We start from the raw sequence: 15863 nt of genomic DNA on the forward strand, positions 1-15863 counted from the left end.
CGTAAGATTCTAAGGTCCGTGTTCTTAGCTGCTAAAACTTGTGAGTTTCAGATCTTCCTCCTGTTCAGTTTAGTTTAGGGTGAATTTCCTAGTGTCAGCCTCATCCTGTGTGTTCATCAGTAGAGAACAGGCATTTTCATTGAGAAGAGCAATGATTTGTGTGCCCTGCCGTTTTCTCCACAGTAAGCCCTACTGGAGTCCAGAGAAAACTGATCAGATGGAAAAGTTAGAAGGGCTGGGAGACTAAGTTGAAAATCAAAGTTTACAATTATGGTTTGACAACTTTTAAAATTTCCTTTTAATACTCATATTTCGATTCATGTACTAGAAAATTAAATATACAGAGCATTTTGTCTAATATGGAGAGCTTATAATGTGTTTCATATTTTATGAACAGACACATAATAAGCAGAAAATTGTTAGACATCATAAGAAATTCTACATTGAAAATAGAAAACATATGTTGCTTACCACAAGACAGGTACTGTTCTAAGCTCTTTATACTTACTCCTATATATAATACCCTTTTAATACTCCAACAACTGTATGAAATAGTATTATTATCTGCATATTTCAGATGAGGAAACTGGGACAGCGAAGAGAAGTTAAATAATATACAAAAGATCATATAGTTAATAAGAAACCAGAAACTTTAAAAATAGACCCCAAACTCTAAAAATAGACCCCAAAGAGTAAAACCAGACAACTCCAAGGGGAAAAATAACTAAAGTAAAAAATATTCCATTTGAAACAGCAACATCTAATGGGAAGGAACTTTCTACGAGAGAATTAAGGTGGACTGAAAATTAGATACGTAGGACAGAAATTCCATGCTACACGAGGAAACATACACAGTGCACAAATTTGGGGAGCAGCAGTAACTCCTCCAGACCAGAACTTTTATTCTGAGTTAAGGGGACCTCATTAGCCTACTTTCTCAACCTTCTCGGCATTACTGATGCTTTTCTCAGATAATTCTTTGTTGTGGTGAGGCTGTCCTGCGCATTGTAGGGTGTTTGGCAGTGTCCTTGGCCGCTATACACAAGATGCCACTAGTACCTACTCCAGAGTTGTGAGGACCAGAAATATTTCCAGATGTTGTCAACCTGTCCCCTGGGGCAAAACCCCCACAGCATTAGAAGGAAGAAAAAAGAGGACCTGGAATAAGTACAGAGAATGCACTCTGAAGAGTGTCTGATGTATGAAGGGCACGCCCTTCTCTCTGTTCACGCTAAGGAGGTGGGAATGTGTTGGAATCTAACTGTTCACGTGACCAGCAGAAACACTATAAGGCTTTAGTACAAAGAGATGCAATTCACAATGCTTGATGGCCTTTAAAAGGGGGCACACCCTGATTACCTACAGGACCGAGAGCTAACTCACTTAGGAAGTGAGTGCCTCCACTAAACACTCTGCTGGCAGTTTGGAATGGACAGTAGGAATAGATGGGGAAACTTAAAGGGCACGTTCCAATTGTAGCTTCTCGAGTTTTATAATACATTCATTTCTAACTTGTCATGATAGTAAAATGCTACTGGCATTAAGTGCAATGTTTACACTTGAGTTCCTTTGAATACACTTAAGGTAACTTTTAGTGAATTTGGATAAATCTAACATTTCAATTCATCATTTTGGAAGGATAACTCACCATTGCATTTTAGTTTTCTGCTTAGGAAAGAGAATCTCCTGCCCTAGTCAAAACTAATACCATCTGGAAATCATTTACTACCAAAGTAAGTTGAGATTCTGGGCCATGCCAAGCGCTTCTGAAAAGACAGCATCTTCCAAACAAGTCCCAAGGCATCACTCCGCACACCCTGGTGGGTAAATTCTCGTGGGATAGGTCATTCTCTCGTAGGTTATGTTTCAACTATTTTAGAGGCAAATCCCTTTGGCCATCATTCCTTGTTAAAACATGCCAATAAGATACCCCTGAAGAAAAGATCAGAAGTCATAAGAAATTATTTGTGTGTGAAAGCAGTAATCAGCTACAGTTTGCTGAGAACCCAAGGCTGGAAAAGCCCGTTTCGATTGTCCAGGTTATTCCTGAAGCATGATGCTACCAAATGATTTCTTCCCACTTTGCTTATTCTTAACAGTGCTGTTATGATTCTAACACTCCAGTCAGGAAAACATCCTTCTGTAGTTCAGCTGTTTTTGTTTTAGCCAGATTTTCAAAAATCTCAAGTGATATTTTTTTTTGATAAGGGAAAAATAACCCCCAAACCCAGGTGAGTAGTTGGGGTTCCCCAAGTCAGCCTTCAGAACATTACTTGCAAACAACAGTAAGAACATTATTTCAGAGGTCCCTAAGGAGATCTGTCAAAAGTACACGTGGAGAGCTGTGATTTCATCAAACCTTTGTTTTCTTATCTTAACCAGCATAATTGACTGAGCACTTCCTGGCAGAGCCCTTCCTGGCAGAGCACTTCCTGGCTGAGTCCTTCCTGGAGAAGCACTTCCTAGCTGAGTACTTCCTGGCTGAGCCCTTCCTGGTACAGCACTTCCTGATGGAGCACTTCCTGGTGGAGCACTTCCCAGTGAGCCCTTCCTGGTGCAACACTTCCCAGTGGAGCACTTCCTGGTGGGGAACTTCCTGGCTGAGCCCTTCCTGGTGCAGCACTTCCTGGTGCAGCACTTCCTGGTGGAAATCATCATTAGCACACAATGGCTCACAGCAAGGGGAAAGGTAAGAAAGAGTAAGCTGCCTGTTGTATCAGAAAAGTTGGCATTTAATTGAACAAGCCGAGATAACTCAGCCTTTTGCACATCGAGGATCAGATTCACCCAGAGGAGGACACGAATGGGGGCGAATTTCCAGAACGAAGAACTTGAAAGAGTCAGGAAAATTCCCCATCTGCTTTGCTAAAATCCCAAGTCACAATTAGAATGATCCGACTGTGACTACGTGTGATGTAAAAGCCAGTATAATGATGGTGCTTAGTCCACACATCGAAAGTGTCACAAAATGATGGAGCTGCAAACACCGTCCAGACAGCCAGCACCATTCTCTTAGAGTCTCATAGACTGTTAGGGCTCCGGGATCCCTGACCCACAGCAGTGGTGGAACCCGTTCTTCTACACTTATGAGTATATTATTTGCAAAATCTGGTTGGATCCAGGGGCCAACAAATATAGGATTAGCCAAGTGAGGTTTAGAAACACAGTCACTAAAGCAGACGATTATGGACAACTGGGACAAAACCACATGGGCCCTCCACATTAGAAGTGGCAGTCCAAAACGCTGCATGTAAAAACCTCTTTGAAAATATTTGTGGGAAAACCCATGGTTTGCAAGAAAAGTATGTCTCATTTTCCAAACAGACAGAATGATCAAGAAACTTACTTCAGAATATTCCAAAGGGCTAGGTTGATGACATTTTATAAAGATGCCATTTCAATTAAATGCTCATTAAAAACATTACGTCATTACCCAGCTAAACCACAAAAACCGTCTCAGAAATGGCTCTTGACAAAAAGCAAAGTTTGAAGACAACATTATAGCATAGTACGGCACAGTCAGAGAAGACAGGATTTAATAATCAAGAAAACAGATGGGGTGAATTTATAGGTGTATTTTGAATGTAGTAAGAATCCATGGAACACATGAATTAAAAACCACAGGCATGTCACTCACATGTGATTCAGTAGGGAGAAATAAGGTGGAGGTGGCACCATTCCCTTGACATCGAGGCATTTTCCAAGAATCTGGGTTGAAGACCAGATGCCAAGATTCTCCTGCTTTCCCTCTTCTGCCCTTTTGATTCAAGAACTTTCAGAAGCACTGGTTCAGAGCAGCCCCAGTTCCAGAATCTCAGCAGGGTCTCCTTTCCTGACCATCCTCTCAGGCCTTTTAAGACTCCGTAGGGTCAGAGGAGGTACCATGCCACCCAGCTATTATTCATCTCAAGAGTGAACATGTATTCCACGTTTCAAATAACAAATTTACAAACTTTTAGAACTTATCCTGCTCCGACGTCTGTATTATAATTGAAACTATTTTTTTCTGCTTCCAACTCTCTGTTTTCACGAAGAGAAAATTTATTTTTTCCTCTCTCTGTAAAAACTGGTATAAAATATTGGAAAGAGTTTATAAAAGGTAGAGTTTATACAAGTGTTAGTGATTATAATTACATTCACGACCAGCCTTGGGTTGAGTTCCTGGTTATATAAGCCTTTTGCTGGATTTTCTCCTCTCTACGGCCATTTCTGATGGATATGAAACTCAAATCTTTCTCTTTCTCTTTTTTCACTTTTGTTTATTAACAATAGATTTTTAAAAGGAAGTAAAGAGGATAGGAAGTAAATTCGATTACTAATGTCAAATAGCCACTTCATGAGACCACAGGCTCTTCTCCTATTCTCGTGTGCACAGCTAAATAACATTCCCTAGCCTCTCGTTCCCAGGCAGGACCTCATGACTAGTTGTTGCCACTCAGACATGAGCAGAAGTGATGGATTCCCTTCCTGCACAAGGTGGTTAAGAGCGAGCAATCCTGCTCCTGGTTCTCTGTCTTCCCCAGTGTTAAGGCCGAGGATACACTCCGGGGCCATGTACTACATGGAGCCCCACTAGACTGAAATGGACCCATTCTGTTTTACTGAGGCACTGCGAGACACACACACATGGAACTGAAGGAAGTTTATATTTATAGATCCCTAAAAACAAGAGGCAGACGATGTCATGCAGGGCCACAAGGGGAAGCACCAGGGTGAGTCAGGAGGCAGGAGGGGGAGGGGAGAGCATGGCCCAGAGCCTTTATTAGGGTTTTTGTGGGATGGAATGATCAAGGCAGGGTAGGTATGCTGTGCGAGCTTAGGATTGGATAGTTGGAATGATTTCCGCAGGCTCTGGGTTATAGGGCTGTCCCTAGTTGTCTGGTACCTGGTCATGGGGTGGTTTAGGGAGACATGGGCTTGGTGTGTTGGGTAAAGGAGATGGTGTGGATGTAGGCTCTAGGCTGGTTGCTTTGTATCTTTGCAGGGGTGTCATTTGCTCTCCCCAGGAACTTGCTAGCTCTGGAAGGGACAGTCTCTCCAGGATCAAGGTCCCACAGATCAGAGCATCAAAAATATAGAAAATAAGAAGATATAGACACCACACCCATGGACAACACACTCTTTCATTTGGCGATGTGACATGAATAAGAAATAAGCCTTGACTGGGCTAAACCCCTGAGATTTGGGACTGTTTGTTGTAGCAGCTATTGCTGCCCTGGCTAACACAGCTCCATTCAAAGGGTGACATCTGGGAACTCTGACTCACACTTTGTACAACCTCACAGAAAACCCAACTGTTTAAAATATATGTAATACAGAGTTTATTAAAAGAGACACTGAAGCATAAGAAATATTTAACTGAATGAAAACAGTGGCCCTCCCAGCCCAATTCTGTGTTTCCAAAGAACAGTGCCATAGACGTGCGAGGCAAGACACTATTAGAGCTTGGCCTACCAATCAATCCACTGTCTTTAAAGCAAACCAAAACAGACAACGTATACTGAGTTTGGAAACCTGTTTTTATTTTAAGTGTATTACAACTAGTTATTTGGGTGGACAAGCTGTAGTTTCATTTGTATACATTTAAAAGCTTCCAGAGAGTTCTGTCTTTCTAGTGTTTAGCGAGCAAGTTCCACTCACTTCATTTATAGGCTGCAGGATTTTAGGAACATTGTCCACACGGTCCTGGGCTCTCAGCAGGTTTTTCTAGATAGCAGAGGCCACGTGGCGTCATTATTCCCGTTTTCTGCCCCATTTAACACTTAATGTTCATCTCTAGATCTTTTTCATTTACTTCAGATCTTTTTGAAATCTGTACACAGTATGGGCAGTGACGTGTAAAGAGGAACAAAATGTGAACTAATTGTTTGACGTACCTTACTTTTAAATATTGCATTTTGTTAGTAAACTTGGGGACTGCAATACCCCATTTTTTTGATAGGTCAGGGACATAGTACAATCGGGTAGATTAGGGAAGTATGAATTAGTGAAATGTTGAATCCTCCCAATTCTACCTCCTAAACGGCCCTTTAATCAATCTATCCACTTCTCTCCACTTTTGTTGTCACTACATGAGACCAGGCAACAGCCAACCACCGTCCTCGCCAGTGTGATTACAATAAAAGAAATCAGGTATGTGGCTCTTTGCTTATAACCTATCAACGGCTTCCATTACACATGTACTACCAAGACACATGAGTCCCAAAAGGCCTGGGAAGGTCTGATCCCTTTGTCTTCATCCTTGTAAAAGTGTCACCACCTTGCTCCCAGCCTTCATCCACACAAGCCTCCTTTCACTAGGAATGACACCCTCTCACCCCATGCTATCCCCACAACCCTTTCTTCTCTACTCTTTTCCTGGCTCATTCCTACTCATCCTTCCACTATATGTGGAAGGATAATAATCACATCTTCTGGGAAGCAGGCCTTAAAACCAACCTGGACCAGGTTAGCTTTCCTTAGAACACATCCACTTGACCTTGAACCTTCCTATTTATAACACGTCTTGCTCAATCTTGCCTTCCCTAGGTTTAATTTCTGTGAGGGCAGGGAACTTGCCCATTATGCATACTACTATATACCCGGAAGCCAGTACTGGCCTGTCACAGACAACATACTCATTATCGTTTTCTTTTAATGAACGAATAATTGAGTTTAAGAAGGTGTAAACTCACAGAACAATGGCAATGTCGCCCAACCTGAGCTTAATGTGAAACAATGCAAGTCATCCATACTTACACGATATAAAGTAGCCAAATTTATAGTAACAGGTATAGGTCATAAATAGTTCATGTTAAAATGACCCCAAAATGTGATAGGCAGAGAGAAGTACTACGTTTCATTTTATACACCTGCATTATTATTTCAATGTGTAAAACATGCCTGATCTTACAGCAGCACATTTATTAAAAAGTATAAAATAGCCTTCTACAAAAATGTTGAAAGACTCTGCTGCTTAATTAGTGCCAATATAATACGTATACATATGGTGTTTTCCCTTCTGAAAATGGATGGAAATGGTTTCCAGAGTGTGGACTGGGAAGAAGAGAGAACAAATTTTTTTAGGAATATTTTTCTCCTAGTAAGTACACAGTATTCTCTTTTCCATCACCTCCCTCTTAAATTTCATCAAGAAAAATCTGAAAATTTGCTTTTTTAAAAATCAAAACTGATTTTACAGTCTTTTGCCAATAACCACATTCCACTTGAAGGAAGGTCGCGCAAATATGCAGACTGAATACACCAATGGAAAACTTGAGCGTGGTCTGCCCGACACCATGGCTCTGGACGAATTTTGGTCCCTGTGAAGGTGACATCTCTGGTGTTAAACGAGATTCACCTCTCAGATCAAAGGGTGGGAACTGTGGGCAGGCCATAGGAGTAAGCGTAAAGTTGTGATGGTTGGAAGAAATCTGATGTACTGAATTGCTTGACTGGAAAAATTTATTTTGAAAGTTGAAATGAATCATCACCAACTCCATCAGGAAAGGAGTGCTTTGAAAAGTCTATCCAAAACCATGCAAAAATAAGCAAAGCAAAATTCTTGGAAGCTTTCTCAGGAATGAACAATGTGCTCACACCTTCTCAAAACTATTTCTTCCCAACAATTATGTGCCCAAGTGAACAGCACTGATATGCACCCCAGCCTTTCTCTCTCCACAGACAGTGGAGGAAAAATTTCTAGTAAATTCCACCAGCTTTGTGACATAAGACACATAGTGTACAACAATGAAAGGAAGCTATTCTAGGTTCCTTGGCCCCCCTGGTCAAGCAAAACCTTAGGATGCTGAGTGCTGTCTGAGGGACAGCTTCGGGCAGGATTCAGAGTGGAGGGAGGCCTAAAGGCACTCTTCTGTTAGGTCGGGGTCCCCCATGCTTTGAGAGTGCCCAGGTTTGTCTCTAATTGGTGTCATATTCTTAGGCTTCTTTGGTGGTGTGGGGAGTCCATCCTTCTAAAGGGCAATTCATAGTGTAACAAGATCTTATGTATATTTAGGGTAGTAAATCAGCCCTCAGAAACAAGAAATCTAATTAGTTGCCACATCCTGACCCCAGCCCTCAATAACCCCATGTTCTCTTGTGAATCTTATGTGTTTCTCTACATACTAGTCTTATCTTCTTCAGAGGCAAACCCGACCATGTAACTCTCTTACCTCAAACCCTTCACTGAAAAAAGTCCCCACCTGGGTTTCAGTGTTCTTATGGTCACCTAACTTCTTTACTGCCCTTTCCAAACACTCCCCCTACCCCATAGCTGTCTCCATAAGAGGCGCTGTTGCTGACCTCAGAGGGGATGGGGAAATGTGTGGAGATGTGTTTTATCTATAGTTGCACAAGGACAGAGACAGAGGGAAGAGAGGGTATCTACCATGCTCACTGTCCAAGCCAGGGATGCTCAGTGTCCTGAAAGGCTCCTCAGAGGCTGAAGAAAGTCCAGATAGAGTCCAGGAGCCCCCTTGGGAAATGCAGCTGACCCTTGAACAACGCAAGTTTGAACTGCATGGGTCCACTTATATGTGGAGTTTTTTTCAATAAATAAGTAAATATATTTTCTCTTATGATTTTTAAAGTGACATTTTCTTTTCTCTAGCTTATTTTATTGTTAGAATGTAGTACCTAATATATATGACATACAAAATATGTGTTAAGTGATTGTTTATGTTATCGATAAGGCTTCCGATTAACAGCAGTCTATTAAGACTTAAGTTTTGGGGGAGTCAAACATTATACATAGTTTTTTGACTCTGTAGGGAGTGAGCGCCCCTAACCCCCGAGGGGTCCAAGGGTCTTGAAAAGGCAGCATGCACGGCCTCTTCAGATCTCTCGGCACAGGTCCCGGTGCTTTCCGGGTCCCGGCCAGAAACCTTTCCTCCCCACCCTTCCCCACACTTCTCTTTCCCCACTTGATCTCCCCTTCCTCATCTTTCAAGAACTTTACCTCCTTCCTGAAGAAAACTCTTGACCCACTAGACTAAGTTGTGTCCCTGTATTAGAAGGTCACCTGCGGCCTGTAGACACTGCATGCTAGTAAGCCAACACTTACCATGCTTCCCCGAAAGTAAGACCTAGCCGGACCATTAACTCTAATGCATCTTTTGGAGCAAACATTAATATAAGAACTGGTATTATATTATATTACATTATATTATTATATTATATTATATTATATTATACCCGGTCTTGTTTCACTATAAGTAAATTATACTATAAATAAAATTTACTTATAGTAAAATAAGACCAGATCTTATATTAATTTTGCTCCAAAAGACACATTAGAGCTGATGGTCCGGTTAGGTCTTATTTTCAGGGAGACACAGTATTTATGATTCCTGATCATCAACTGTGACCTATGTAAGCCCCCAGATAGGCAGTGTTTATATCCACTGTTATCTCTGTCCAGGACTCACAGATATGCCGTGATTTTGCTGAATAAATAAGTCCTTCTCAAAACATGTCCCCTTCTCTCTACACACACTCCCATCTCCTGGATTCAACCCGCCTTTCGCTCTCCTCCGGAATTCCAGAGACATAACCAGTGTCCTCGTCACTATTTTCCTTCTATCATTCACTTTATAAGACATGATACATTCATTTTCCCAAAGTGTTTCGATAATACTCTCCTTGACCTAAATTCTATATTGACTCTTCAATGCCTAAAATATTAGGTCCCAATTTCTTAACCTCACATTCAAAGCCCTCTGCAATCCAGCATTCACCTACCTCCTCAAACTTTTCCATGTCTTCCACCCTGGAAGGGCTGAACTCCTCTCCGCTTTCCACATCTGCCCTGAAATTCCCCACTTTGTCCGGCTCTTACCTCCATTCCTACACTTCTCAATCCTATTTGGATTTCCGGGCTAAGCCTAAATGCTATCTCCTCTAACAAGCCATTAGTAATCCCAAATGAAAGGCATCTCTCTGTCAGCCAGTGGAAATCCGATAGCACTTTATTTCTATTTTCCTCGACACATTTATTGCCTACCTTGTGCTGGAGTGATCCATGTGTGACTCTAATCTCCCTCATCAGACAACGAACTCTTTGAAGGTTCAGACCCACATTGATCCCTGCGCATATGACTCTTAGAGTTTATTGCAGTGTCTTGGTCATAAATATTATGCGAATAAGTAAGGTTAGTGAGCAATAATGCAATGGTTTTTGCGGTGTGCTAATAGTGAGAATGTAGAAATTCATTCTAAACATTCATTTAACTTGCTAGCATCAACTGATGATTAAGACCACCAATGGCCTGTTGTTCTATGCCACATGTACCTACCATGTGCAAGTTATTTCAACTTAAACCATTTCACGCAATAGGTGAAGGTTTACAACACGACTGAAAGAAAGCCCTCTAGTCTACAGGCTTACTAAATATAATGAAATAATGATGACGATCAAGATGGTGTGAATAAAAACTGGGGGAAAAAGTCACCCGATTGACTGGCTGCCAGGCAAATTGCCAAATTGGAGGGAGGCAGATAAGGGTGGCAGCAGCTAACCTGAAATTCACGTGGCGACATTTCAGGTAAATTAGCAAGCTTGGGAGCCTATCCCCTTTCGTCCACATGAGATAAATGAGTGGATTTGCATAATGGAATCTAGTGAACCACAGCAATTCCACCATGAACTGCAAGCCACCACCTCATCCCACATAATTATAACTCCAGGATTAAAAAAACCATTGTTTCTACTACAGAATGGGGCCACGTTAGTTCCTTTTGAAGCAGGCAAATAAATGACCATCTTGTAAAACTTCTGAGAGTCCACAGGCAAGCCCCTCGGATTTGGAAACAGATTGCACTGTCTACATAAGGTAGAGTAAGGGGTCTGGAAGCAGTACCTGTGGTCAGTTCACACTATTTACTTCCTACCTATGAAAGGCTGGTTTCAGGGACAAAAGGACAATTGCCAAAATTGTTTTTATGCTCATCAAACACCTTGCTTCCCATCACCAGTTGGTCCTGATACAATGGTTGTTGCTTCTACCATCAAATTGTCAGAGCTTCTAAAACAAACCACATTCAACACTCTTATACTTGTAAACGCTTACTCATGAAACCAGTTCAAAATAAATTAAATCTACTCTGAGTAAAGATGAATCACAGGAAAGCTTTGGAGTTAAAAGAAAATGATTCCACTAGAATGCTCCTTTGGGGGTGGGAGTGGGGATAGGGCTAGAAGCAGAAAATGTTATTTTTTGATCTAGAGACTTAGGGACCCTCGAAGGAGAAGGAGGTCTGATGAAATGGAAAGAATAGGTCATAGGGTATAATTAAATTGGCTGTGCATGCATTTTCTCTAACTGTCAGTATTTAGTAGGTTAAACAATATCAGTGAGGATGAATCATTTCTGTTTGAAGCACAAACACATTGACAGAGAAACAAAGACGCTTGGAAACTTTATATTCTCTGGGTCTCTGAACAATCAAAGGCCTTGTCTAGTCAACATTTAGAGTAATTTTTCCCAGGGGGATTATTACTATTTGACAGGGATGAAAGAGTAGCATTCTTGTGACACATTTTCGTTTTCTGAGACTAAAAGCTACATTTTGGATGTATCAAGAAGAACACACAAATGCAACTGGCCACATTTCTCCCACTTCTTCTAGCCAGAGGGAAGGCTACAACCAATCAGGAGACTCAGCCCTCAAAGAAACTTTAAAAGTTTGCTTGAAAAGTAAATGTCAAATAGAGGTGATTTTTCAGAAATTAGGGTTAAGATTAAACTCTTGTGAGACTGGAGTTTTTCTGCTTACAGGTATGTGTAGTTTGGAAAACAAAAGTCCAAGTAATTAACAGATAATGCCAAGCTCATGGACAAGAGGCATGGATGTTTCATTCTAATACCATGCTTTTTATTAAGATCCTTGACTCAAACAGTTATTAAAAACAAAGTGTAGGTCTCCTAGCATTGAAACTCTCCAGGCAACTGGAAAGAAAAATGGGTGTTCAGAGCCAGAATGGATGACACCTACAAGCTATAAACCTGAGACCAGCCCTCATTCGATTTCAGGTATGTTTTCCTTCTGAAATTTGTTCTTGTGATCTCTAGGTCTGCAGAACCGGGGGGGGAGGGGAATAAAATTGTGAACAACTGGCCCCAAAGGGACTGCAAAGCCCCACGCTGACAGTTGGAATCATGAAGCTGTTACCATGCTCCAGCGCCTTCATGGGAAACCAGAAGAGGATGAGGGAGTGGACCAAGGCGTTGATGCAGTGACCCCAGAAAACCTACGGGAAAACAGACCGAGGGAGTCAGGAGCTGCCCACAACTCTTGACCTCTGTATAACTCAACAAATGCCTCACTGTGAAGGATGCTGGCAGCGTGTTGCACAGCTCCAGAAGCAGCATATTATTCTTGGAGTTAAAAAAACAAAACAAAACCATTTCCTCGTTTTTACACACAAATGACTGGACTATCTCCAGATACTATTACTTAGTACAAAGACCTACATATATATATACCCACATACATAGAGCAATATACTATCTATCCACATTAGAAAAATGAATTTTGAACCGTTTTCTTTAGAATCCTAAGAAAGACAACAAAATCTTTCAATCAACCCCAAAAAGGGCATTAGGTCAAAAGTGTTAATAAGAGACTGAAATGGTGTATTTTTTGAAAGCGTTGAAAACATTTAAAATGTAAATTCTTACACAGCATTCTCATTCTTTTGTTTGACTCCTTAAAATCCCTCCCATTCCACTTATTAACTTGTAGATTTTGGTTAATGTCATGCACATTTAAAAATTCTCTTTATTTGAACACTTGAAAGGTCAAACAAAAGAACCTGAAGTTTAGGTTGTTCTAAATTATCATTTCATAAATGAATTTCAGTCATCTTTTTAACCACTAAGATGACAGAATTCAATCTACTAAAGCCAGATTGAATTTACTTAAAAATCTACAAATTGTCCTGGGAACTCTCATATAGTTTGACCCTAAGTAGTAATGGGACAACAAAAAATAATAAAAAAATTATAAGACAAAGGGATTTTCCCATTTTCAACGTTCATTCTTTTCTACTTTTCCCCTGACCTCTGCATGCCCTTGCCCTTCCCACTCCCTGCCCCCAAATCTTCAATGTGCCTGCAAATAAGTCTCAGATCATTCTCAGCTCAACTACCGTTAATGCAGGGGTGTCCAAACTGCGGCCTGTGAGCCAACAGCAGCCCGCAATCCATTGTTAATTGGCCAGCAGCAAATTCCAAAAATATATTTAGTTTACTTAAATAAACCAGGTGAGGCAACACGTACTTCACCTCAAGTGAGTGGCCCAGCTGTTTACGTATTTTACCGCATATGGCCCTCGGTGAAAACCGTTGAAAAAAGTTTGGACACCCCTGCTTTAATGGGTCCATTCCCTACGTAGTTTGCACCTTATGTGGCCTTTGAATTCAAACTGTAAAAAACAGATATGATTTAAGAAAACAACGCAGAGCAAACAGGCCGTATTTCCCATTCATAGAATTGTAGTATACAAGGACTGATACAATGGCCGTCCAAGTCTCTTTGTGTGTGGAAGATACTAGAACCAACAGGATCCCTACTCACACCTGGCTCACAACGGAGCCTTCAGAGATTGTTTTCTTTCTTCAAGTCCTATGTCATGCTCGCTAAGGCCCCAGAGGCTATCCTAGCAAAGCGTGCACACCACCAGCCTACAGCACTGGAACTGACCCGGGCAACAGACCTCTGTGTAAACTTCCTCATCTCCTCCTGCACAAAAACCCGACAGAAACACAGCCATGCAGGCATGTTCACATCTCTGGCTCTTCCACCAAGCCAGGCACGTGTCTTCCCTTCTGGCCGGCGGCACAGAACTGCTCTGCCACTGTTAGCTGTGACGGGCAGGCTGGGTGAGATCCCCTCTGCCACCACGACTGCGGAATCACTGTGACACCTACCCCAGCAGCTGCTTGGTTCCTCTCAGGATTGTCTTTTCTGTCTAGATGCTTTCTCTTTTCTGATTCTCCAGACTGACAAAAACCAAACCAAAACAAAAAACAACAACAACAACAACAACAACAACAAAACTCACGACTGACTCGATTTCTGTGTTCACATCTGGCCAATTTTACTCACTAGCTACAGAAACATTTTCTTTCAAATGAAGAAAACAAGCAATAGGTAGCGAGAAGGCTCTGAAAGGCAAGCTCCAGCCTACCTCAATGCAGAACTTTACAGAAGGGAGGTCTCTGATGGCTGATTCTACAGGAGCCGGGGCCCTGGCTGCAGCTGGCCACACAGGTGTCAGAGGCACGCGTGGAGAAGAGGGGAGGAGCCGATGAAGAGGAATTGAGAGGAGCACCACATGCAACGTGACAACTACCCTTCTAGTCTGGCATCTCAGATCCACTAACTAGGCTGGTTATATTGGGAGAGGGCCTGGTCTCACCTCTTCCAAATGGTCTCTCTAAAGCAGGGGTGTCCAAACTTTTTCCAACGGTTTTCACCAAGGGCCATATGCGGTAAAATACACAAATAGCGGGCCACTCACTCCAGGTGAAGTACGTATTGCCTCACCTGGTTTATTTAAGTAAACTAAATATATTTTTGGAATTTGCTGCTGGCCAATTAACAATGGATCATGGGCTGCAGTTGGCCTGCGGGCCGCAGTTTGGACACCCCTACTCTAAAGCGTTAGCTACCTCACCGGCAGGTAACTAGAGCTGGAAGACAAAAAGCGGTGGGCATGCCTTTCTGAGGTGACAACTCTGAGATGATAACATTCTGTTTACCTTTGTGTTGAAGCCCTCAGCATTCTGGGTAATTTTGTAGAGCTGTGGAAACCTGAGCATGCTCTCCTGAGTGCAGGACCTCTCGAAGATCCCCAGAGTGAAGGGTGGCAATGCGGTGAAAATCTGCATGGAGAACAACGAGCCATTAAAGGAGGCCTCTCCGATTCACACAGTTCCAGTGTTTCAGTTCTATGGAATGATGACTTAACTTCCAGTCAAGTCCAAACCTGAGAGTCAATGACTCATAGCTCCCCAGACACCCTCCAAACAAAGACAATTAAACGAAAGATCATTTTTAACTGTTACTTAATCAGCATGAAATGAATACATCGAACACTGAAAACAACATGGCAAATATTTGATCAGCCAAGAGGTCTTGTTAAATTAACAACTGCCTTCCTTTGTAAAAAGAAGTGGTGATTCAGAATCATATCTTCCTTAGCTTTGTGAAGTGTGGCTGTGTTTTCTGTCAGTGCCAGCTGACGCACACATTTATAACTTCCCATCCTGCTCTTACACTCAAGTTTCAGGAAGCACGATGTACTTCATCCATTTATTCATTTGACAGACATTAATTGGGAATGAATTATGGGCCAGAGACTGTGATAAGCATCAGGAATACAGAGATATAAAAACAGAAGAGGAAAGAAAACAAGCAGGTCTCTGACCTCCAGGAACTCTGTCTACTGCAGAGGTGGAGACGGGGCGGCCGGCAGAGGGCACATAAATAAACATAAAATGCAGTGCTCTGCAACATTACTTATGGGGGAGAGAATAGGAAGGAGAAGGGACAGTCAACAAAGCATTCTTGGACCAAAGAGCATCTGACCTGTAAGGCATTGGCCCTATAGGATTTGGCAGGATGAGAGGGGACACGGGTGAGAGGGGTGCAGAAGGAAGCATTCCCATGAAACGATACCCCTCGCAAAGCTTGGAGGCATGAACACACAGGGCACATTTGAGGAAAGCATCTAAGACATCCAGGATGGTGGCTGGCTGAGGGGACAGTGTAAGACAAGGCTGGAAAGGAGATGAGACAGCCTCTTGGGACGAGTTCTTGGGCAAGTGCTGCTAAGACTTTTACCTGTAGTACTCTAGAGAGGAGTGACATGCCCACAT

General features: G+C 42.0%; 1 protein-coding gene across 1 annotated transcript in view; it reads right to left on the minus strand.

Annotated features, from left to right (window-relative positions):
- ATP8A2 (ATPase phospholipid transporting 8A2) overlaps nt 1-15863 on the minus strand; it is a gene marked incomplete at its 5' end in the record, with an annotated part of 553717 nt that overhangs the window by 134574 nt on the left and 403280 nt on the right. The window contains 2 exons of the mRNA XM_081046135.1: nt 12151-12229; nt 14745-14867. Of these exons, the coding sequence (XP_080902261.1) occupies nt 12151-12229; nt 14745-14867 (202 nt within the window). The remainder of the gene's footprint in view (nt 1-12150; nt 12230-14744; nt 14868-15863) is intronic.

The sequence above is a fragment of the Rhinolophus hipposideros genome (genome assembly GCF_964194185.1).
Source record: "Rhinolophus hipposideros genome assembly, chromosome: 4".
Classification (NCBI taxonomy): domain Eukaryota; kingdom Metazoa; phylum Chordata; class Mammalia; order Chiroptera; family Rhinolophidae; genus Rhinolophus; species Rhinolophus hipposideros.